A 26,909-nucleotide genomic window follows, 5' to 3' on the forward strand; every position below is an offset into this window, starting at 1 on the left:
TTTCCACTCTTCATCTACACAATCAAGGTATGGGCACAGCTGATAGATGCACGGGGTGTTTGACCGGTCAAAATGAATTGTTATATCTCATGACCCCCTAACAGAAGGCCCGGAGCCGGTTCTTATGTAAACACAAGTGTAGAAAGACACGGATATAGGATTAAAAGTGTACCCGAGACTCGATCCCGTTACTCTAGCGACCGCTCCAACAAAAACTGGTATCATTAAATGAAACGTCTGCTTAATGTATTATTTTTATCGGAAACTTATAGGGTCATTTGAATAACCGCACTTTAGTTCTTTGCACTAAACTGTATTAGAATATAGATGACAACAACTGAATACCACCATAAAGTTGAATGAGCTGCTAAGTAATATATGAATGAGATGAGTCGTTATTACTCTCTAGAGCTAGGCCAAAGAGTTTTAGTATATAGAGAGCTAGGCAGAATCACTAGCAGACTCAAAGTAGAAACCACTACGTTTTAGGACTGACAATACTGTCAGTATTGACATGACGGCCTTGTCAGAGTATAAGCACATTTTAAGCCCTAAAATTAAATAACGCTTTTATTCACGTTTAAGAGATATTGTGAAATTTAAGGGACCCAGCCTATGCGGTAGAACGAACGGAATAACGCTTGCTCCCTCTAACGCCTAACTGTGTCCCTGATTGGCCGCGGAGGGCCTAGGTTAGGTACCCAATGAGTTATAGCCCGTTACAGCAGCCGTAAAAATATAGTCTATGAATATATTTTTTTTATCTAAGTAGGTATATAAAATGTATGTATGTATGTATTTTATATGTACTTTGTTTTGGATTCCGAAATTTAAACTTTTCTTTAAGAGCGCTATTACATTTCGGCGTTGAGCGAGTTTAGGTATTTTACGCGCTGCGGCAGGCCGTGCGAGCTCAGTACGCTGATCCCTTCTACCACACTCGCACTACAATGATGGATTAAACATTCTTGATCCTTCGCGAAGCATATTGAAATCAACCATAACAAAACTAACTGTACTTAACTTTTAAAGTTCTAAAACTGTTATTTGGTAAGTACGAAAATACTAAATGCAGTGCAAATGTACATAGGGGCTGTTCATAAATTACGTCATCTATTTTTGACGATTTTTGACCCCCCCCACCCCTCAAATCATCCAAAAATCAAGCTTCGGATGAATCTGTTTCCTCCTACGTCATGTTACCATCATCCGATGTCCAGACCCCCCCCCCCCCCACTCCTCCCATTTGAAACGACGTAATTCATGAATAGCCCCATACTCGTACTTATGAAGGTATATTACTCGAAAGAAATTATAGGTACCTACTCGCGTATTTACATGTTTCGTCATTGCATTTGGTACCTATAGGTTGTAAAGTTTGTATCAACGAGGGTTTAAAAACGAACTGGTACTGAGGATCTGATGATGATTAAGGTGGTCACGGATACCAATCAACCATGTAGTAACATGATTAGGCTCGTTTGATTCGTCTCAACAAGATCTTTGACACTGAAGATACACAGGGTCTGATGATGGAGCTGGAAGGTGGCCACGGGTACCAGTCTATCATGTAACTAAACAACTTCGTGTTTGGGCTCGTTTGATTCGTCTCAACAAGATCTTTGACACAAGACAGTACTCAGGGTCTGATGATGGAGCTGGAAGGTACCATTACCAATCAACCATGCAACTAAACAACATCGTGTTTAGGATCGTTTGATTCGTCTCAACAAGATCTTTGACACTAGGTGATACTCAGAGTCTGATGATGGAGCTGGAAGGTGGTCACCGGTACCAATCAACCATGCAACTAAACCACTTCGTGTTTAGGCTCGTTTTATTCGTTTCAACAAGATCTTTGACACAAGATAGTACTCAGGGTCTGATGTTGGAGCCGGAAGGTGGTCACCGGTACCAATCAACCATGCAACTAAACCATTTCGTGTTTAGGCACGTTTTATTCATCTCAACAAGATCTTTGACACAAGGTAGTACTCAGGGTCTGATGATGGAGCGCGAAGGTGGCGACGGGTACCTGTCAATCATCATCAGCTCCATCATCAGACCCTGAGTAGTATCTTGTCTCAAACATCTTATTGCGAGGAATCAAACGAGCCCAAACACGAAGTGGTTCAGTTACATGGTAGACTGGTACCCGTGGCCACAGTCCAGCTCCATCATCAGACCCTGAGTACTAACTTGTGTCAAAGATCTTGTTGCGACGAATCGAACGAAGCCAAACACGAAGTGGTTTAGTTGCATGGTTGATTGGTACCGGTCACCACCTTCCGGATCCATCATCAGACCCTCAGTACTACCTTGTGTCAAAGATCTTGTTGCGACAAATCAAACGAGCCCAAACACGAAGTGGTTCAGTTACATGGTAGACTGTTACCCGTGGCCACCTTCCAGCTCCATCATCAGATCCTGAGTACTATCTTGTGTCTAAGGTCTTGTTGAGACGAATCAAACGAGCCTAAACACGAAGTGGTGTAGTTGCATGGTTGATTGGTACCGGTGACCACCTTCCGGCTCCAACATCAGACCCTGAGTACTATCTTGTGTCAAAGATCTTATAGAAACGAATAAAACGAGCCTAAACACGAAGTGGTTTAGTGGCATGGTTGATTGGTACCGGTGACCACCTGCCGGCTCCATCATCAGACCCTGAGTTAGTACTCAGGGTCTGATGATGGAGCCGGCAAGATAGTTCTTGTGTCAAAGATCTTGTTGAGACGAATCAAACGAGCCTAAACACGAAGTGGTTTAGTTGCATGGTTGATTGGTACCGGTGACCACCTTCCGGCTCCATCATCAGACCCTGAGTATTATCTTGTGCCAAAGATCTTGTTGAGACGAATCAAACGAGCCCAAACACGAAGTGGTTTAGTTGCATGGTTGATTGGTACCGGTGACCACCTTCCGGCTCCATCATCAGACCCTGAGTACTATCTTAAGTCAAAGATCTTGTTGAGACGAATAAAACGAGCCTAAACACGAAGTGGTTTAGTTGCATTGTTGATTGGTACTGGTGACCACCTTCCGGCTCCATCATCAGACCCAGACCCTGAGTACTATCTTAAGTCAAAGATCTTGTTGAGCCGAATCAAACGAGCCCAAACACGAAGTGGTTTAGTTGCATGGTTGATTGGTACCGGTGACCACCTTCCGGCTCCATCATCAGACCCTGAGTACTATCTTGTGTCAAAGATCTTGTTGAGATGAATAAAACGAGCCTAAACACGAAGTGGTTTAGTTGCATGGTTGATTGGTACCGGTGACCACCTTCCGGCTCCATCATCAGACCCTGAGTACTATCTTGAGTCAAATAAATACATATAGAATGTCAGGTCGTTTCAAATATTTTTAATCCTGTCCGGTAGTTTATTAAACTGTACCATTATAAATTATAATACTATAAAAACAGTGCTAGGATCAAAGTCTCTCGTTGCGGTTTACACGCACACAGTATAGCGTTTTACACGGCGCCCGCCGCACACAATGATAAAAAACCTCGTCGTCGCCGTTGAAAATGTGCGGAGTCGACCGACACACGTCCTGCCTCTACAAGCTCTGCCGCGGCACTGAGCTGGCGCAGCGCGCGTCATCGGTAATATAGAGTAGTTTTCAAAAAATTGCCAAAAAATTATAGTAGAATTTCATAAACACTAATGTATACCAACAGTATAAGCAAACGTTGCAGATTGCTTGAGTATGAAAATGACTTCGATATTAAGTAGATTTTCGTAGGAATTGACACTTGTTTCGGAGAGAAAATCGAGTTCGTTTTACTTTGATTTTCTCTTTCTCAAAGGTATGTAGGAAAAATATAGTTTGATATGCCTAAAGTACAGGGTATTAGTAATACAAAATAGCCAGGTTTAGCAGAGTAAAATTCTCAACATTTCCAAATAAGAGCTCGCCATTCAGTGCTTCACGGGGTTTTTCGGAAACGACCATCAGAAAAAAAATCATTACTAATTTAATAAGTCCTTTTTCTAATATTTACAACGATATTTATAAAGAAAAGAAGACGCTTTTACTGGAACAACTACTCATTGTTTCTAATAATGAGCGCAAAGTCCTGAATTTCGTCGACTAGTATCATCAATTTTGCATTATTTCGACTTTTCTTGTAAGAGCGCTCAAATCAGATCCGGTACGGTAGTGTAGAGTCGTCTTAACAAAGTTTAAACGTAAAATACTGGCGGCATTTATTCCATGTTTTCTGTCAAAACCGGATAGTATCTCCAGGAATTTAAATCGAAACTTTTTAAGTATAAACTTTTTAATGCTTTGTGCAATCTTTTTTTTTTATTAAAAAAATATGAATATAATCGCGGTGAATTTCTGGCGCGGCAGGGAAAATTTACAGATTTGACTTATATACTTACAATTAGTTTATTTTCCAAGGATATTTTGCAAAGGGAAGACAAGGAATATACGTATTTTTAATAATATTATCATTGAAGTGGTCACAGATCAGAATGTGTATAACTGAGGGGTTTTGTAATGGTAGAGGGTGTTTAGTTATGCAGCTCGTCGCGGTGCAGCAAGTGTACGCCTGGGACATTATTCCTTTTCAATAACCAATACACAATAACAATAGGATCGTAAATAGTTTTAATATGAAGGAAACAATATGGACTACTAGTTTATGTAATGCGTATGTTTGAAAGTCCTCATAGGACTATAAGGTAAGAAAGTAGAAATAACAAGCTCTAATTCATTAAGCAGTCGATATGAATTAGCTCTAGATTTTTGTATCACCATTAAAAATGAAAAGTAATAGGTAATTATAGGTGAGTACCTAATACCCTTAATATTCAAATCATTTTTAACTATAAAACACCAATATTTAATTAATTACTAAATGTTTGTATAATAATCAAAACGTTAGAAATTTTTCAAATCGACTATGTCTTTCATAAGAAATCATAGAAATGTGTCGTATGTCTCACGAATCGTAAAATTATATCAATTGACATCCCATTCATAAATATCGGGTCAGTAGATTTGATTTAAAGCTACTGTGAAACGCACAAACATAGACTGCTAAAATTATAGGCTAATTAGTCGGGTAAAATGAAAAAAAATAAATGAGAAATCTAATTGTTTCAGTAGTTTGGTTTTGTTCTCAAGTTCAGCAGTGGAACACCCAAAAGATACAAATACATATAACCAATATAACCATAGATCAACCTTCCTTTTGATTTTGCCGTAGTCGAGAGGTTCCTCATCAGAAATCCAATAAATAGATAGATAGGCCTTAAACAGAAATATTATTAAGTACTATTTATTTACAGTACCGTTAAGTCTGCCGACTACCTATTGTATGTAATGTATACTAATATTGATGCCACCTGCTGAGTGCAGTATCGAAGACGCCTACATTCTTAAATGAGGCAACTACTTTTTATTATCACTGATTTGGCTTTTATACGTTCGCGTTGGTACTTGAAAGTGTTATTAAGCTTGAGTACAGTTTGTATATATGTATACGGTCGAGTCGGTTATGTACGTATACAGCGTTGTAGGTACTGCTCACAAACCTAAGCATTATGCGGATACTCATCCAATTTGAAGACGTCCATATACCTAGCGTTATTCGTAAACGTCTGTCAAATCTAACAAGCCGTTAATCATTTGTCCTCATCCGTAACAAAGACATATGTAACTTCGTATAAGACGAATAAAGTCTAAGGAAAAAACGTGTTGTCCGTAATATGGACACTTGTGTTTGTTAGAAAGAGGTCTGGTAAGTTTTATGAATAAGGGAGTTATATTTACTTTTGTTGTTACAGTTACAATGGTGTCACCTGGCGAGTGAGGAACCATAGATGTGAAGAGCACATTACAGGATGCACACGATGGACACAATGGGCTACGGCCACAAGAAGTACCGGCCGCCACTCTCGCCCACCAGCTTCTACCAGCATGACATGTACTCCAGACCCACCACGCTGCGCCCTCAGGTAATTTATATATTTTTAATGTATTTTTCTTTCTTAACACTAATAATGTAATAATGTTCTTAGCACGAGTAAGCCACCAGCGCAGACGTAGGTACGCAAACTGCAAAAGGAAAATTGGATCCTATCTCAAAATTCGCAAAACTTTGCTCATGGACTTTCGTCAGCTAAAAGTAATCGCAGACTTTACTACATACTGGAGTATAATATACTGATTTACGTCTTTCATTCCTGAGTCGTCTCAAGCTTTTCCTTCAAGCCGTGAGTCGGAAAGTTTTAGTGTTTAGAATTTTAGGCCTTGTACAGGTATTTGAAGTAAGTAGGTAATAGGTTTTTCGGTTAATGGTCGTGTCATCTATCTACGCGCATTTTACTAGATTACTCCTAATATCTTCTTCGACACATATTTTATCTAGATTAATGTAGCTATCCATTTGATTACCTATGATAACTTGATAGGTTAAACTGTAAACAAATTAAATACGTAGAAATTATCACTTAGTCATTTATTAAGCGATTTCGTTCAAAGATAACCGTCAAATGCGTGCGTAGATATACGCGTATAACTGAACATTTTCCACGATAGTCGGAAGGCATTGTTCGCAAAGTTCATACACAACCTTTATTTGGGTCAGAAAGTAATGAAAAGAATACTGTTATATCACATAATACAAATCTTGTACCTTTTATTGGGCTTACTTATTTATACTTATACTTATACTTAGGTACGTATATAATATTATTATAGTTCTATTCTCGGGTATGGTATTAGGACTATTAGGTAAAAGGTACAAATTCCCATTGCTTGTATGTTTATTTTTACATGCCGTACTGACTGCAATAGGTACAGATAAAAAAGAACTAGCATTACCAATATCTTGACTATATACTCACTACCCTCCTAACTATGAAACTTCAGTATAAAGTTAATTAGACTAAGTGCTGTTATATTAAATAGTCAGAATTGGTATTTTGTGCAAATACGGTACAGCTCGCGGAGGTCTTTTTGAATAGAATATTTTATTTAGCTTTGTAGTTTATTGATTAATTTAGATTCTTTTAAGTATTTTTTTTACATTTGCTGAAATAAATTATCTCTACAAGAATAAATAGATGTCTAGAAGTTATCATTTAGATTATATCACTTGAAGACATTTAATTGACAAAGAGAATTGCATGAGTATAAAAAAATATAGGGCAACGAAGGTTCACTAAGAAAAAAAATGCTTTGTATAGCGGTAAGCAGTCTTTATCATTTTCTCTCTGGTTTATGAATGAAGCGATCTTGGGAGCGTCCGTATAATTTAGGAATTATATCAGTTGATCGGAGCGCTTCACGCGGCTTAGGGCCGGTGGGCCGTTCCCGTTACGCGGTCAACGGTACCCGACAATGATCGTTAAAATGGTATCAAATCGTTCAATAACATTTTAATAGAGTAAGAGATTTCATATAGGCGCTGGGAAATTATATTAAGCGCGAATCGTTCGCGCTTTTAGGATGGCTATTGATTAAAAGTGAGTCATTATAGCATTCCTTTTTTTACTTTAATAAAATGTTTTAATATTTTTTTGTGATTTAGCGTCAAGTTATAATATTACTCTTACCTTTACCACTTCAATATGATTTACCAATTTATTTACATGTATAATTATATTTAATAAATAGATCGTTATGCATAGATGGGCTGCGGCCGTGGCAAGCAGGCATTTTGCCCTTGGTCTGCTCTTTTTAATGCCTTCTGGATCTAGGATAACTAGCTCATTTGTCTGTTATTAGCTAAGCCGGTGGAAATTGATACCAATTCAGTTGTATTATTTACATACCTACAGCAAACTACAGAACGACGCATTGATGAGGAATGGAGGAGCCTAAAGAGCTTAATAAACAGTTTTAATAACACTAGTTTTTTGGGAGCCTTAGGATAATTAAAACATATATAAGTATGTATATTGTATATTTATATACATAATTCGGTAATAATAATAACACTATTTCGTGTGAAACGCAAGTTAAACATGTACTTAATTTTAATTAACTTGACGCTTCGTATTATAAGTAATAGCAGGGTATAAATTCTGCGAGAATGGCTATTGTATTCTGTGCATAATTTCTGGGTAAAAAGGCGCGATTCTTATGATGAATTTGTATAAAAGGGTTTCCCGGGTCTTTTGTTAATCTTTCTTGGCTTATACAATCAAACTTTTTTTTTAAGATTGTGTCAAACATATTTTAATGTTCGCTCCAAATTCTATTAATGCGTTTGAGTAACTATTATTTCGATTGATTTTTACTTTTATTCATACACAAATATAATTAAGTACCTAATTAAGTCCTATAAGACAATTTAATACGGTACGAAGGATAGGTAAGTTTATTTTTTAAAGCTACGACTTGATGAATCTAAAGAGCGATAGAGCTTGCTGGCCGATATTGCTCGTAAAAATCACATGTTTTGCTTATCTACTTACTTACCACATATTTACATATGACACTATAGTATTTTTTATTATATGGTTGTTATAGCGGCAAGAAAAAACGTACCCTGAGAAACTTCCGTCTTCTTATTATGGTTCTTGAGATACCTTGACAGATAGGCGGACTAACGGGTAGCGGAGGCTATGTAATACATATTAGGGTCACATTTGTCGGTCATCGGGCAGGTATGGAACCCTAATAATTGCACTTTGCATTTCCTTTTGCACTTTGGTTTCATTCTTTTTCTCTGTGCTTGAGCTATAAATTATTTTTTTAATACGGTAGGTATACTTTATTGAACAGTCTCATTCAACATACATAACTGACGGCGGCTGTATAATCCTCCCACAATGAATAGGACGTCAAAACACGTTACCTTGTTCATACAAACCCGTAAATCACGCATTATATGTATGTACCTATGAATGCACAGCTGTCACTGTTGAAAAATAGTAGGATCTTCATTTTTAAGTAGTTTCGTGATTGTACGTATGTACTTATAATAAAGATGTACAATAAAACTTGTTTTCGCGGAAGACACGAAAGGGAGGACGGAAAATGAAACGTACTCCTAACGTGTAAGTCGTGTATAATAACAATAACTGAAGGAAGTTTGTTCCTAGATGTTAATTTACGAACTAATATCATATTGCCTTCACCTATTTATTGAATGTTTGAACTGTAAGTACATACCATGGTATAGATATAGATATAAGCAAAGCCTACACGCTAGCATGTTTGATGTTATGTGCAATTATTGTACCGGCTGGGCAATTTTAAAATTTACACAAGAATGTGATCTAGTGCATACTTTAATTAATATGATTATAATTTTTTTCTACACGAAAGTATAGGAAGTTGTTGGTGACGTTCAAATCCCGGAAAGGATTCAGTAACTTTTTTTTATCATATTGGTATTTGGTGAGGGTCAGTCGGTCCTCGCTAGGAGTACGGGCGGCCGACTGCCGTTAAGTTTATATTTGGTAATATGTATTTGTTTGAGGTGTTATATTAATAAGGTTTTACTATGGGGGGGCTAAAACATAGTTATTTATTGAATTATTTTAAATGATCTATTATGTATTTCGTATACTTTAAAAAAGAGTCGAGGGCTTCTTCTTTTTCCGTAAGCTTATTTATATTTAGGTAAATGGGTCTATGTTGTACTTGGTGCATATGGTGTCGTGGATCGTTCTTGGGTAAAGGAACTTTGGGCAAGTTTTTAAGGTGATCAATTGTTTGTTGTGTGAGTATATATTCTAGTATATACTCTAGCTAAGCCTATTATTGTTGCATAGTGGTAAAACACTTAAACGATTAAAACGATCATTATTAATCATAATTAATTAATACAAACTGGCATGTAGTGTTTACGTAGATAATAAACCTGCCTACCTCCATACAACAACGCGTAGACAGCATGCATTATCATTAAGTTATTTAACGACGCGTTGGTCGAGCTCGAGTAGTTTTGTTCTACACCTCATTAATCAATGTATGTATAAAATGTTATCAATAAATCGATAATTGGTATTTATTGAATCAATACGCTTATCGATGAGATGCGCCGGCGCAGATCGCACGGTGTCGTTCACTCGCCGCCGACCGTTATTTCGCTTGATCTCCACGGTATCAAATCACCTCTGCATTCTTCATTTCAATATCTTGAATTATAATATCCTGTTACACTATTCATTGAGACAAGCTATGGTTAGTTATGCTCCTTTTTCTTTTAAATAGCTATACTTATATAATTTACAAATTAGGCAATAATTGTTGTGTGTTTAACACTCCAGCGACGATGAAAACAGCCAAGCTCATTTGACTTATTTTATTTGTTTTTAAAATATATGTTAGTATTGTTCTGATACTTTCTCTCTTTGTGTATAAATATATACAGCTCGCATATAGACGTCGATCTATCAATATTAATTTAAATACTGTAAGCATCGTGACAGCGGGCCGGACCTTGTTGTGTTTCTTTTAGCTCGTCGCTGTTAAAATATAACGGCAACGGTATTGTTTATATTTTACCGAGAAGCTTTTTATCTATTTCCCACATTAAGAAACTTTTCAACCTTATCTGTGTTAGAGGTATCAATATTTATAACCAAAATTTTACATTTGTTTGAGATGCTGTTAGATTACGACTAAAATTGCTTGCGGTGGTTTCCGATGCAATCGAGGTGAAGTGGCCATAACTCATCGAGAATCGATTAAGTGAAAAAAATAAAACAAGTGACTGATCTCATGCTCTAGTGATCTACATCGCCGCAATTTGAGCAGTCATTATCCGACAGTGCAATGGTGTCGCTCCCGCGCGGCGCGGCGTGTTCACCGCTCTTGTTCCAGTCCACCATTCCTTAACGTGCCTTGAAGGTGACCAGCGCTGCTACTTTGATCGCTGATTCTCCATAAAGGCATATATTTAAATTAATTTCAAGGTAAATACGCGACTTTATATGATAATGATATTAGACACTAACATATCGATTTATGATTGCCTGGAATGCACAAACAGTACAGCACCGTTAGACTTATGTTAATAAGATCGTAGAGCGCGTCGAACGATGATTCCGCGAATCATGTCGACGGTGTACCTGGTGTATGTAGGTGTAACGAGAGGGTGTAACAATAAAATAAGTGATGTAAGATGCGCTTCGGTCGGTCGTATGAATATGGCAGAGCGTGCGCCGCCGAGCGCAGCCGCGCAGCACGCGTGAACTCATCTGCTTTGCTTCTGAAAAACCCAGGAAACGTGGCTCGGGCTAAGTGATGCTGCTAATGAATAATGATGAATGGACTTCCGTGAGTTCACTTAATTACCTCCTTAGTCGTGTGCGCAGCCACCACGAACACCGATATCGGTGTAAACCAGCACCACGCTCACCTGACCGTGAAGACACGCGCTACTAAAGATAGTTTACCTATTATGTAATCGCTTCTTGAAGATTAACAATAATTATATTCGGCTGTAGCTACTGGCTATCATAATAGATTTAATTTATCCACACTCGCGAATCGCGATTATCCTATACAATGTGTGCAAGATTGGCAAAAAATGCTGGTTAGTAATTTATTAATAAGCGATATTTTTTATCTTAAAGTACTGGTGGTGGGTACTGGGTATATTTTATGGTCAAGCTGATTTGTTAACTATAATTTACTATAGATTCTGTCCGCATGAAGTCGTAAAACTGACCAGCCCTCCCCCTCTCACCACCAAATGCTACTCAAAACTCACTCTCTCATATTTTCAACCCCACACGATGACGTAAGAATTTTGGGGATAAAAATATATCCTTATTTCAGTATGTGCAAACTCTCATTCAAATTAGTTTCAGCATTCAAATTCAGAGTTTAAGCACGATTGTGAAACAAATATACAAACGTTCCAATAATTTGTAGGCCCATGAAAATTAAATTTGACCTTGAATTAAGAACTTTGCTGCAATGTTTGCTTGTCAGATTTTTATTATAAGGTGTAATTTTATTGTAATTGGAAATAAAATAAACATAAAATGTTTAATTTAGTTCAAATTTATTTTTCTGTCATTATTTTCGTCGGAGGACTGTAATTTAAATTAAGTAGGTAACTATAGACAGTCAAGCAAATCTTGTCAGTAGAAAAAGGCGCGAAATTCAAATTTTCTATGAGAAGATATCCCTTCGCGCCTACATTTTTCAAATTTGCCGCCTTTTTCTACTGACAAGATTTGCTTGACCGTCTATAAATATACTGCAACATCAATAAAACATCATTGTTTTCTAAATCTCAATAGGTACTTAATTTAAATTTACCGCATAATTAAGGAAACGACTTAATCGCACGAAAATAAAAACAGTAAACAGAATTTACTCGTAAAACCGATAAAAACAAGTCTCTGTATTCAGAGGGCGAGACATAAATTTGACCTTTTTCCTTTTCGGCTAATTTAATAACAATTGAGTTTCACCCTCGAGGGGCTGTTCTTTAACAATTTAACCCACTTAGATGGTAAAAGAATTCGCTTATTTAGAGAAAGTATTTTGTCTGAGACACCCTTTGTTTTAATGAATAGGTATACCTCTAATTTGAATAGGTCGGTCTTTATTGACAGTCTGACTAAACGCTCACAATCGTAAATTTCTCATTTGCTATAAGTAATAACGAGGAAACTTTTAAGAGGTATAGTTACTTACTGATATAGTTAGTATATACTATATACGACCATTGTGAAAAAAATCGCACGCGCATTGTCCGAAAGGCTGATGGCAGAGCGGAGCGGAGGGGTCAGGAGTCGCACAACGGTTACTCGAAGCGGTATTTTTGTGTCAATGATCTTGACTTCAAAAGAATTTTCCATACAAATGGCTCTCACGTATTATCATTTGTACAACTTTTGTTTGACAACTGACATGTCTTTGCCATTACGGAGCAATGGTGTTCCGGACCTTTGGGAGGCGTGCGCGCAGCCGAAGCCAACACGTAGAGGCCCTTTTGACACTTTAATGAAATGTAAGGGGTACACCGAGCGGATGCTGCCCTTGCCCGTATCATGGGATGCACGCAGAGGCACCCGCCAGGGTGTAAGGAACTAAGGACTATTGAGGGTTGATGGGATCTAAAATGAACTAGGTTATTGGGTGATAGCGATGGACTAAGTAGTACTATGCGATAAAAAACCGGACGCCTGCCTAATAAAACGGTATGGAATTTTATTTACTGACATTATTATTACTTAATTATGTATATTGTACTATGAAAATCTGTAATTGTATAAACTAAGTACAGATCAGTGTAAAAGCTGATGCATCTGGTGGTCGCACGGTAACCGATTATCAAAACAAATGACGCGATAACCTGACCTAACCCACATCGCAACCACAGATAGGTATTCAAATTGAAGATGTTTATAGCATCTCTTACTAAACAAGAGTTTTCATTTCCTCATTTATTTTCATAGCACGTATGTTGTTGTTTATTTATCAGATGTGAATGTGACATGGTTTGCAAAATTTAATTTAAGTCGGATAAGATCATGCAAAATCTGTTTGTATCGAAATATCCGAAACACCATAATAAATTAAGTAATATATATAATTTATATATTAATTTATTTATTAATTTAATCTTTATTGCACAAGGAAAATACAAACGTGAAAAAGGCGGACTTAGTGCTACAAGGCATTCTCTACCAGTCAACCTTTGGGCAAAGCAGATATAAATTTGTAGGAGGTGCAATACCATCATGGTGGACTATTGAAAATAGTCGACTAATGTTGAATTTAATGTTCACTAATTGTAAAAACATGTCTAATTGGAGTTAGTCGATTTGGCAGCGAATTAAAAGATGCTGAATTCATAAACCTGTTCCTTAAAGCGCAGGCCCCGACCGTCGTGGGACATTAATTTTGTCTGCTAATTCCACCTATGTGGGAACCGCCATCCTCTGTCATGGCAAGCATTATTAAATTGCCACGCTCAACGTTTTTGCCGTTGGTATTCAGCTCGCTCGGAACACCCATGTTCGAATAGAGAAAACGAGATAAACACACGTTCGTTTAAGTTACATCCCCAATACTTATCTATATTGAATCGCCAGCGAAACGTGCACCGACTGCACAGTGCACATTCATTCCGATTTATGCATGTTGCCTTTTTCTTTTCGAACCCTGTAAATCGTCACGACTCGGATAATTTTAAAATTTGCATCCAACTACAATATTGATATTTTTTTAACCTAAAAAGAATGGAATAAGTACTGGTACGTACCATATCTCTCCTTTATATAAGTATGTATATAGAATACAAATAGCTACCTTTAGAGTATTTAAATGTACCTAATTCTTTTTATGCCTATTTATAATATTTAGTTAGTAAAATATATGAAGGGTACACGGAAAGAACATGTTTAGTCACTCTGACAACATTTTGAGTTATCGCGGTTTGAAAGGAACGATGTACATAATTAACCATATTAATTTCGTGTATAGGTGTTTTTAAAGTAAGAAAAAAAGGAGTTATATTTATGATTACACAGGTAACCGAAGTTGTTATACTAATAGTTCATTGAGAGCTCTACATTTTGAGATTAAAATCTCATATCTCAAAAAAATTTACTAGACTAGACATGTTCTTTCCGTGTACCCTTCATATATTTAAGCAGAAGCGACCTTAAAAGTTGCGTTCTTGCACAACGTTCTTAATCATGATCTTGAACAAGATAAAGTTTTAATTTTTTGACAACATTGCGTCAAATTTTGGCTCTTCTTATTTACTCACATTCTCTCCACTCACTTGCATTTCTTTAGTTGTTGAAGATAGGTAAGTAGTTTAGGTAGTATTTCGCACAATTCGATAACACTAGAGCAAGATTACGTAAAAGGAACACAACATTCCGTTTAAATATCAGCAAGCTCAAGCCATGCTGAGCGCAAAAAACGTGTAAAAAGTATAAATCGTGTCGGCATTTAGCTGTCGTAACGCGGAGTTACGTGGAGAGGTTCGCCTTGCACTTGGGCCGGTGCGATCTTCAGTGCAATAGCCGGCGCCCGCGCAGCCCTCTTGCTGCTTGCCAAGCACTCACATCGGCGGGACTTGCGTAAGTGTGATCTCCGATAACGCATATCTGATACGGATACCAAGTTCATACTTATTTATACAGATGTTGACTGAGGTTAGTGATGGGTCAAATCGAATACAATTCAAACCGAATAAGTCGACTCCGATTTAAACCCAAATCGGTTTGCAAACCGATTTGGCCAAGTCGATTTAACTTCTAGTTTTTAAGTATCAGTAATAGTTCAAACCGCTCCGTAGTCACTTGGTTTTGATTTGCGGAAGTCGAATTGTCAACTTTACGGTTAGAAACTTTTGTAATTATTATTTTTAAATACATATTACAAAGGATTTTTGAAATGAAAACTTCTTTAGCGGCCCTGTGCACTTTTTGTGATGGGAAAAAAATGTTAAACTCGCGACAGCGTAAGACGTAAGACGCTTCGTAAGACGGACACGTGACCTGATCGAAAAACAGTTACAATGTCATTGAGTTTTCACTTCTGCCGGCACTCCCGGAGTGCAACCCGTTGTTTTTTTAAATAAAAAATCCGTACCTACTTTTTTTACTTTCCGTTGCGCGGTAGTTCAGGCTGAGGTAAGTGCTCTGTAAGCGACGGAAATAGAACCCCAGACCGGCCTAGCAAGAGCACCGCGAATCGGGTCAACACATTCTCGTAAACCGCCCACACTTTAAGCGTGTAATTTGAATCTTGAATCACTGAACGACACTGAATGCTAACAGATGATAAACCCATTTATACAAACAGGTTGTTACAGTTACTTTTATAAGTAAGGTAAATATAAATACATAGGTAACATACCCTGTACCTTGCAAAATAATTCATTATGTCGTTTTGTCAGTATTTTATTTAATAAAATTAATTAGGTACCTATAGTTACAGTCAAGCATAATCAAACGTGTCTTTTAAGTTCAAACATTTCATGTAGTGTGTGAATTTATGTAGTATGTCATGCTGGGTATTACAATTTATTTAAAATAAAGTCATGATCTTTAATCAATCGGCTATACCTATTAAACTGTGCTTAAGCTTACACATACTTTATTTAATATCTTTAACAAACAATGAACTATTTCACGAAACCTTAAAACTTGCCATAATTTTGTGATCTTCATCAGCAATTTCAGTTCATCCATTGGATATACTTTCCGTGAACAAAGCACGAGACGAGTTAGATACTATAAAAATACCCTAATCTTTTTCAGAGGTATTCCTATAACGTTTTTCAGAGTTTCCTTAATTTCTCAAGGATCCCATCATCAGATTCTGATGTAAAGACAATCGGCCTCAACTGTGAAGCTGAAATCCTATAAAGCAAAAAAAGGAATGTCCGAATCGGTCCAGCTGTCTTTGAGAAATCGGAAAACATACTAAAAAAGAACCTTTACTTTTTTGAAGTCGTTAAAAAAAGTTTTCAATAAATTAATTTTCTCTTATTTAGCGGTGATGAGAAAACTGAAGAATGAAAAAATCAATATAAGACACAGCATTACAAAACCATTACAGGTGAATATTTGTATATGTTAATTATATTATACATAGGTACTAGACACACTCGCGTACATTTTACAACGGTCATTCTCTGGAAATATGTCTGCAGTTGTGAGAATGGCCTAAAAGTTGTAATATAGAAGTCCGTAACACAACTGGCCCCAAGTAAACCTGAGATCTTTATGTCACATTAATTATACTTAAGCCGCCAGTAAAACCTAATTGACTCTACGTCGACGCCATATTGTTCACCTCCATTTGTTGACGAAGCTAACTTTTTCTTTTGAACTATGTACATGAAACTTAGCGAAATAAAACTTGAACTTGCCAGTATTGTTGAAACTTCGAATATTGTTTATTTATTTACGCCTCCAGACGAAGTTTACTTAAGCTTATTAGTTTTATTTCAAGCCAAGCCGGGTGTAACTAGGACTACCTGACAACCTGTCCTGCAGCATCCCGGCTATTTATACCGCGGGTCTCGACTGGACTCTAATTAAAACCTTCATCTCCACAGCATTAAACTGTAAGCCAACTCTTGCGATGTTAAACTAAGATATTCTAGGCAATCTAGGCATGGTAAGAAAACTTCGTCCCAGATTTCTAAATTATATAAATTTTCTTCTCATATTTATTATTATTAGAGATGTTTCCTTACTTAGTCAGTTTATATTAATTAATATGGTAGGGTAAAAAAATAATTGATTGAGCGACAATATTAACATAATTTCCAAGGATAATTTATGATAATATGTTAGTATCTCATCAGCAAATATTTACAATTTACAAAATATAATACTTAGGAATGAGACAATAGACTTCATATAAGGAAAGTAGACTCCGCGAGTAGGTCACTGGGTCCAGGCGGTCACCTTTCTCCTCGCCTGTTGGGGTAACAAAAAATATATTTTCCAGATGGTACCTACTGTTTATTTCATTTGCGGTAGAAAGTAAAAGAAAGTGTTTTGCTTCAATGGCAATAATGAATTTCAATAGTGGTTTTATTTGTTAGGATTTGTTTTCATAATTGCATCCTATTGCGCTGAAAATAATCAATAAGTATGGCTGTTGTTCAAGTTATAGAGCGGATTAGGTGTAAATTAGATAAAAACCGGCCAAGTGCTATTCGGACTCGCGTTTCTAGGGTTCCGTACATAAGTCCGACTCACGCTTGACTGCACATTTCTAATAGGCTTTCCTGTCATCTATAGGTAAAAAACTATTTTATGTATTTTTTTTTCAAAATTTTAGACCCAGAACTTTCGGAGATAAAGGGGGGAATGGTAATTTTTTGGCTATTTTCTTAAATAACTTCGAACCTATGTATTTTAAAATTATAAAAAAAACATGTCCATCTTTGGGTCACTAATTTACATATGTGTACCAAATTTCAACTTAAATTGGTCCAGTAGTTTCCGAGAAAATAGGCTGTGACAGACGGACAGACAGACGCACGAGTGATCCTATAAGGGTTCCGTTTTTTCCTTTTGAGGTACGGAACCCTAAAAACAAACATTATCAATACAAATCAAATTCTAATATCTACATATCAATAAATACGGAGAATTTACCACATGTGTGGTATAAAGTTTTAAGTCATTAAGTCATTAATTATTGCGAGAAACAAGGTACGACGATAATCGGAGGGACGGACGACAGAATTTTCGCGGCGGTCCACAGAAGTGATAAACATAGGCAAATCCCGGCACCGAGCGGAGTTCGTTGCTCCCCGACGCGGCCACACTCCGTCATGCTGATTAACCGTTCCTCAAACCTTTTGTTATGTTATTGTTATATTAATGTTATATGTACCTGCACACATACATTGAATACACGTACTTACCTAGCTACACATTTTGTTGAAGTTAAACTGCAAAAATGCAGTTTTTAGGCAGTGGCGTCCGTATGTCACAGCCACTTTTTTCCGAAACTATAAGAAACTGTTGAAACTTGATAAGTAGATATATTCTGTGAACCGCATTAAGATTTTCACACAAAAATAGAAAAAAAAAAACAATACATTTTGGGGGTTCCCCATACTTAGAACTGAAACTCAAAAATTTTTTTTTCATCAAACCCATACGTGTGCTATCTATGGATAGGTCTTCAAAAATGATATTGAGGTTTCTAATATCATTTTTTTCTAAACTGAATAGTTTGCGCGAGAGACACAACTTACAAAATAACCCTTCGGGTGGCAGCACCTCCGGTTGAACGGTAGGACAAATGACGCGGCCATTTTTTTAAATATGCCTCGGCGTGGCAGAGGCCGCGAGAAGGTTCGGTCATAACAAGCCCGTAATTGGCAGAGACCGTCTCGCGGCCTCTGTGCGACGCTGCATTTCGCGCCTAAAATAAAACCGTGAAAACTATGCCTTGCTTGCTCACTCTTGCAAGATGCATTCGTCAATAAACAAGGATGGTATTCCCTAACGGTCGAATTCCCGCGTAAAACAAAGTTTGTTAGAAATGACGTGATGTTCCTGCCCCACCTCGCCCATTACGCGCCGACCGTCGTCGAGCCGCGAACATTCAAACGTAATACGCACTGATAAAAAGTGAAATAAACTGTGTGAATCGTGTTAAATGTATTGTTTTGTCATAAAGACTGCTTTTTCTACAATCAATTGTTTTATTTCGTAACTATACGTATTTTTACATGAAAGTAGAAAAAAATTGGTAATATGAGATTAGAACAAGTCTAGCATAATTCACATAAATAGAATAGAATTCATTGGTATACAATGAAATAACCCATTTTATGCTGAATTCAGTGATATATAGTTTGTATATATCATTCATAGATTTTTTTTGGGAAACGGTCATATTTTTAACACGCGCCAAATTCGCGATGATCACCCGTTGAGGCCCCGCCACTTGACGTATATTTTTCCAAAATGGCTGCGCCATTCAACCGGCTTGTTATGTCTGTCCGTCTCGCGGCCACCGCCACTTACCGTAGAGACCTCGAGGAGGACAATGCCACTCGAAGGGGTATGAGAATGATAAAACTAAAAAAAATATATGATACATTACAATGCAAAATTCCACCGAAAATTGGTTTGAACGAGATCTAGTAAGTAGTTTTTTTTTAATACGTCATAAATCGTAAACCGCAATTTTATTATGTTACTTGCTGCTACGGAACCCTTCATGGGCGAATCCGACTCGCTCTTGTTTGTACATAGATAGGTAGGTACCTATTACCTATTGTTTAACATGAGTGATAAGTTTTTCTTTTCCATTCTCCGGGATTTTTTAATAAAATATCGTCCTGCGATGGATCTAGAGAAAATTACAGCAAAAATCTGTTCACACACGGCTTCACCGTTATTGTGGAACGTAACTAAGTAGAGGTATGTTAATTTAAATAATTATTATCCTCGATCTTTATCTGTTCAAAAGTTAAGTTTAATGCGAAGCTTTAGTACCTACGAAACTATGCCAGTAATGTACTTAATTGCAACATTTGCGCAAACGCTTTAAATTTTTGAAATGTTCATTGTGATAAAACTATAGAGCAAATGTTTTCATTTTATTTCGAATAACTTTCTCAATTTGAGTTAAGTACAAGCCGAAACAAGTAACTACGAAAAAAATATTGAACCTATATGATTATATAAGACAGCTGATGGTACTTTGTACTGGCATATGTAACAGTTGATACGCTTATTATGGGATCATGCATATATAGATAAAATTCTTTCAACTGAGCTTGTTCACTTACCTGTACTAACAATGGCATTGTTCTATTACAATCCTATTATCTGCTTTTGTTCTCGTAGGCGCCAACCAATTTACTTACAAAATAAGTTAGAAGTACATTGCATGTATATTGAATTCTAAACCTTAATTTCTTGTTGAATGGGGTTAAAATGGTCTAAAAAGATAATATCATATTCAATCTTTTAGAAAGTAACATGCACCTTAGCCACGACAGGTGTCGATGGTTGTTAAATGCAAAGAAAGTTGGGTTAGCCATTATTTAGTTAGTGTAATTTGTAGTCTATTGTTTAAAGAAATAGAGTCGTTAATCTATACTAACATTTCAAGGCGGTTATAATCTGCTTTTACTACGAGGGGATTATCCTAATTTGTGGTTTACCACTCAATGGTATTGTATTCTTGAGACTCTTTGAGTAAACTAGCTCAGATCGCTTGATTCACACTATAACCATAACAGTGGTAGGCACAAAGCAGTTACCAAGGTTGCTGAGATTACCTTCTAGCCTAGACAAGTTGTGAGAAGACTATGTAATTATACATAATTCTTAAACAATGCGATACCGATTAATTAGACTTAAATGGTAATACAAATGATTATCTTATGGTGAGGAGCTGCCCTCCGGTTGTGCACGTGCAATTCAATACAGTCGTTATTGTGAGTAATCACGGGGTTAACATTTTTATTACTAGATACACCTCATCGGAATAATATCAGTGGCTTTGATTTATGACTGGTTTTTAATTGAAGGGTTTAATTGATAACGAAGACGTGCTTTACGAATTAAACAATTTAAAAGTTTAATCGTTAACTACACGATGAAATTATTTAATAGGTAAGTATACGCATACATGATAATGATTATTAAATAAATAATCTTGACGACGAACATATTTTAAAACTAGGTAGGTACGAGTATAGGCTTTACAAATAATATATAAAAACATTTCCTTCACTTTAACCAAATTCAAGAAAAGCGTTAATTAGTAGTCGTAACATATTTTCAATGCCTACATGTTTTGAAATCAGACCCAAACCGAAATGACGCCACCCATGAAAAATTCGGCCGTGATCATGACCTCAATTTTCAGAATTCAAGACATTTATTTTGTCGCTTGATATGGCGCTTTATCGGAAATCGTTTCCTTTAGCGAAACGTATCCGCGAGGTATAATATAATAACACTCACGTATTTCACACATCCGGAGGAGGCATTTCAACGGAGGCTTTAGCCTATTGTGGAAACGATAGAGTCGAGAAAGAAGTAGAGTTCCAGCCCAAGTAGCGACTAATAAGTAGTAGTTACCACGTAGTTACACACTAATAATTTGCTAACATTGGTTAGGTATTAATATGGGTTTTTGTGTAAAATACCAAGTACAACATTATCTGTCGTTGAATCGAGGATACCCATAGGAACCACGTAGACCTAGAGTGAACCAAGTTAATTTTGGACACTTAGCAGTGACAATGTGGAAGTGCCTACATAAACGTCAAACTCCTATGAAAATATGACGTTAATAGTCACGCACCGCTTTATCATTTTAGTCTGCAAAGTTAGACAAATTCGACCTAGGTATATATTTCAGGTTTCGATGAGTTAAAAGTGACTTCCATTTTTTTTTAACATAAAATAGATTCACAAGTGTCAATTAAGCCTACCTTGTCCATTCTATACTCGCATTGTAGTTCCAAGTAATGAATTCCCAAAATCTCCATAAAGAGGGCCCAAAAAAGAAGTATTTTAACGGGCAGACGGCTTCGGCACAGGGTAACTGACCGAGTCCTTGACCCACAGTCGTGGTCACGGTCCACTCGCCTCTAAACAGACCTATAAGTATAATGAGGTTTATAATCATGCTTTGGACGTGATTCGTGCGTGGGCGTCTCGCAGTAACCATAATAGGAAGACTGCAGGAGAAAGTTGGAGAGATAGTCATTGTTAATAAGTAACGCGTTGTAAATCGTACGTCTATTATCTCCACTACTAAGCATTTTTTAAAACTACAAAGAATTGAAAACGAGTGGTCAATACCTCTAGACTCCCAATTTCTAATGTTCGTACTTATGTCAAAAATAACAATTCGCCGTTTTCCACAGATTTTTGAGTGACAAAATCGCGCTCGAAATTCAAAAATCGGCCCCATGATCTCCATTTACGGGATAAGCACTAAGCAGAGGCGGAAAGTATAACGGTTAAAACGCACAGCCGATATCTCAATTCACTGTAGGTGCCAACACTTTTAACAGGTACCTACTTTGTCGTAGAGAAATGCATTAGGTACATTACATTAACCGTGCATTAACCATGTTGAAATATTTATATAAATTAATAAAGACAAATGGTGTCCAGTGACATTTATAGTTGGGTCAGGTAGAGTTATTAATTTTCATATTAACTAATAGTATTTTTATTTTGTCTCTCTCATGATCAACTAAAGCTAAACATTTTCTAAGTAATGACGATATGTTGTTAATTAATTCATCCTATCGTTCTTACTATTTTCACGGTGTACAATAAGGCACATGCAAATTAATCAATTAACAGATTTATAATTCATAAATTTCATAATATTCAAATATGGCAAAATAAATTAGCTATTTACCTACCTACTGTATTTAGTATTGTGATCTTCCCCTATACCTAATGTAAGTATCTAAAATATTGTCGATAAGTATTTAGATATTGAAGAAAATAAATAGCTAGGTACATACACATACATTTTGCATAGCGTATAGTCGGCCTGTAGTTCGTTTTCCTCGTTAGTTTGGCACATTCGTTAGTGTTAATCGTATCACGCAGCGTCACTCGTGTCGGACCGTTACGCGACACACTCGTGCCCGGTGAACACCTTGATTCGACATCAGCCATGCTACCATGCGATTAGACGGCTCTGTCCCTTTTACACATCATGTATACGATAGGGATAGCACCTACATCGACAATAACATACCTGCCGTCGGTGTGACGTAATAAGCAATCACGCACGTTGAAAAAAAATAGCCTTTGATACATTTCTGCCATCAGGCGGTATTGAAGTTAATCTAATCGAGATGATGAGCCGCGTCGGTGCGGTTGTTGTCCATAAAAGTGAAGTGATTGGTAATGTGTCGGAGGAATGCCACTCTATCTGCGCGTCGCCGCTGCAATCAGCGCTATCTTCAGCCACACATTCCATACTTAAGTCGCATCCGCATTGTGCGTTGACTGCCATAACTATTGAATTTCTTTTTGGGTGCGAAACAGTTCTAAGTTAAACTATATAATTCCCATGATAATGTATGATTTACCTACATACATCATCTGTGCTTTGTAAATAAGACACCGTTAACACCACTCCGCTGCACCAAAAATGCTATAACATTTACTATGTCATGGACATCAATCAGTCATTGGTCATTGACATCTCAGCACAGCCATGTGCTTAGTCATCTAGCAATCTACGCTCCCACACTTCATCGATATTTTACTCCTATAAAATGCTGGTGTATTACTGTTTACTGTATTGTTCACGGATACTCAGTAAATAACTAGCTGGCGCGCGTTATTGTGGTGTTCATCATTAGTATCATTACATCTACAATTTATACAGCTGATGCATAACGAGTATAAAATCGTATTTAATTTAGTATAGAGATATGCCAAAAAAATCCAATCTGCAAAAAGTATTTTTTACTTTATCAAACGAATGAAACAATTTTTGAAGTGAAAACTTCTTTAGCGGCGCTGAGCACTTTTTGAGGTGGGGAAAAAATGATAAACTCGATTCAGAACGCGTAACGTAACGCTGACGTCATGTGTCACGGACAATGTTATTTACCAAAGAACTTTAGTCACAACGTATCATAATCAGGTCAATTATTTAAAACTGGACTTTTATATTAAGCAATAAAGCTCAATGTTCTAATCTTGTACGGGCTGAAATACGAGGATCTCACAGTTACATAACTTTATATCACTCCAATATAATTCAATAAAGCTACATCTTGATGAAATCGCTAATAAAAGTGAACTCTAGTACTGGTGAATAAAACTCAAAATATCATGACCAAATATATTTAGACGCGAGGTCTGCAAGGTAACTTTACAATTTCTATTCGAATTTTAAACAATTAACGCTACAATACTTTTACGCGCTTTTAAGCTCACTGGTAGGGCTTGCAATTCGAATATTCGAATATTCGAATTTGTCGAATATTCGGCCTGTTTTGATATTCGAATATTCGGCCGCTCAGGTTTCGAATATTCGAATATTTTTTATTACTATAAAAAATCTATTTAATCCGCTGCAGTTACAGTTTCTGTGTGTTTTCCGGGTATTTACAGTGAATGAGTAATGGTACCCAAATACGAAGGAAATAATATTTTTACTGTATTCCTCTCGATAGACTTCGTGAATACAGTGAAACCTAACTCAATTTGAAAGAAAACGAAATCAAAAAGTATGTTATTTTTACGGTGCATAAGTTTTAAGTTAAAGGGTCATTCTGTTTATTAAGACTAAACCTTGCCCGCACTTATCGCAATTCTCAAATTTGATCATACCAAACCTGCCCAAGTGCCCAACTATGCACCTTTAGCTGACAAATAATCCAGTGGTCAACTAACTTTTTCCCTTAAATATTCCAATATTATATAATTAAGCCGACCGAATATAAGTTTTATCTAGAAATATTGAATACGTCTTATTTTGGCGTTTTACTTGTTTTTATAAATGTGGGCATCTCATAGTAGGATGATAAAATCTAGTCAATTAAGTGGATTTCTGCAAAATATCATTAGTTTTAGCAATATGTGAAATAAGCTTTTGAATAAAACGATAATAAACCGATTTCTCGTTCTTTTTCTTATTTTTTATAATATTCGAATAATTATTCGAATATTCGAATATGTCGTCAGAAAAAGTCGAATATTCGAATACCTGAAAGTTTCGAATATTTGCAAGCCCTACTCACTGGCCAGCAATTTCGGAACTAAAGTTTTTCAATAGAAAGGAGGATGGGTCAATTATACATAGTGCTGCAGTCATTTTGGACTAGTCATTGAGTTTTCACTTCTGTCGGCACTCCCGGAGTTCAACCCGTTGTTTTTAGGGTTCCGTACCCAAAGGGTAAAACGGGACCCTATTACTAAGACTTCGCTGTCCGTCCGTCCGTCCGTCCGTCTGTCACCAGGCTGTATCTCACGAACCGTGATAGCTAGACAGTTGAAATTTTCACAGATGATGTATTTCTGTTGCCGCTATAACAACAAATACTAAAAACAGAATAAAATAAAGATTTAAATGGGGCTCCCATACAACAAACGTGATTTTTGACCAAAGTTAAGCAACGTCGGGAGTGGTCAGTATTTGGATGGGTGACCGTTTTTTTTTGCTTTTTTTTTGTTTTTTTTTTTTTGCATTATGGTACGGAACCCTTCGTGCGCGAGTCCGAGTCGCACTTGCCCGGTTTTTTTATTTTAATCAACCGCTTCCTATGGCTTGAAACTCAATTTGTAAATGTAAGATTTGTTGATTAGCCTTGATACAGTTCAAAGCCTCTACTCCATGATTTTTTATGATTTATTAGAGACGTTTAGGTGTTCACATGTCAAGATTTTTTGTCACCTTCTTTGATGGTATGTAGGCTATATTCACGGACGCGAGCTATTACGCCGAGATTACAGTCTTTATTGCGCGATCCTTGGGCCGCCATGAATGCCATGATTCATGTTCCTCACAGCACGCCGCTGGCCGGTGTATTTTGTTTTTGTTTGTTATAAAAACACTGCAAATTGCTAGTGTATCAGATAATACATTTAAAAAAACTTAATTAGTAAAACGGATTTGATATTAACTAATGGTATAAATCATATTGCAATCGCATGAGTAGAGCCGGAGCAGCTAACAACTTTCGGATCAGCCCTCGTAAGCAGCACATTTCTTAACCCGTGGAGCGCCTCAGTGTCACAGTAGTATGGAGTTTGTATCAAATACCTACCTCAAATAAATCCATACTTTGGATACAACCTGGTTGTACAGCGGCAGATTTCCGATTTCAAATTCAAATAATTTTATAATTCTACTTAATTATGGTAAACAACCCACTTAGTAGAAACTTCTTGTTTTAAAGTGTCTTCGTAATTGCAGCGGTGCCAGCATTGAAGGATTTCTAACAAAAAAGTCTTCCTGCATTGTGTACAATAGCAGATAATAAGCTTTATTATATCAACGATCTGCCGCGAGCCCCCGGTGATGTCTGCCTGTCCGTCTGATCGTTGTGAACAAGTGGGTGCGAATCTCAGGCCGTTGTTACCGAGAGACTTGTTACGTAATTGAGGACCATTAAAACAAGGAGAATGAGGTAAATTAAACGTCAACGAGGACACTGACGACTACTGCGCAGTACGCAGCCCATTATGCGGGCATTATTATGATTTCAGCATTATACAATCGCAGTCGCTAATCAATATACTTATATAATAAAAGAAATTGTACAATGTGCGTGCCGCTAAAACTCAGAAATGAGTCCCGATACAATCAAGGAAGCTATATGGGGTGGTAGTCCTCTATCTGCCGTCCATGAAGAAGTTTTCCGTTTTTACCTGAAGGGTGTGCTTTTGAAGATATAAGGGCTGAAAGTTTCGCCCTCTGAGACCAAGAAGCAATTGTTTTTGTTTTTGAATTTTGAACCTTAACTT

The 26,909-nt window shown here is 36.9% G+C and overlaps 1 protein-coding gene across 1 annotated transcript in view; it reads left to right on the forward strand.

Annotated features, from left to right (window-relative positions):
• LOC134789814 (mucin-2-like) overlaps positions 1-26,909 on the forward strand; it is a 74,029-nt gene that overhangs the window by 9,484 nt on the left and 37,636 nt on the right. Inside the window, exon 2 of the mRNA XM_063760465.1 lies at positions 5,805-5,975. Coding sequence (XP_063616535.1) covers positions 5,862-5,975 — 114 coding nt within the window. The 5' untranslated portion in view covers positions 5,805-5,861. The remainder of the gene's footprint in view (positions 1-5,804; positions 5,976-26,909) is intronic.

The sequence above is a fragment of the Cydia splendana genome, chromosome 4 (assembly GCF_910591565.1).
Source record: "Cydia splendana chromosome 4, ilCydSple1.2, whole genome shotgun sequence".
Taxonomy (NCBI): Eukaryota; Metazoa; Arthropoda; class Insecta; order Lepidoptera; family Tortricidae; genus Cydia; species Cydia splendana.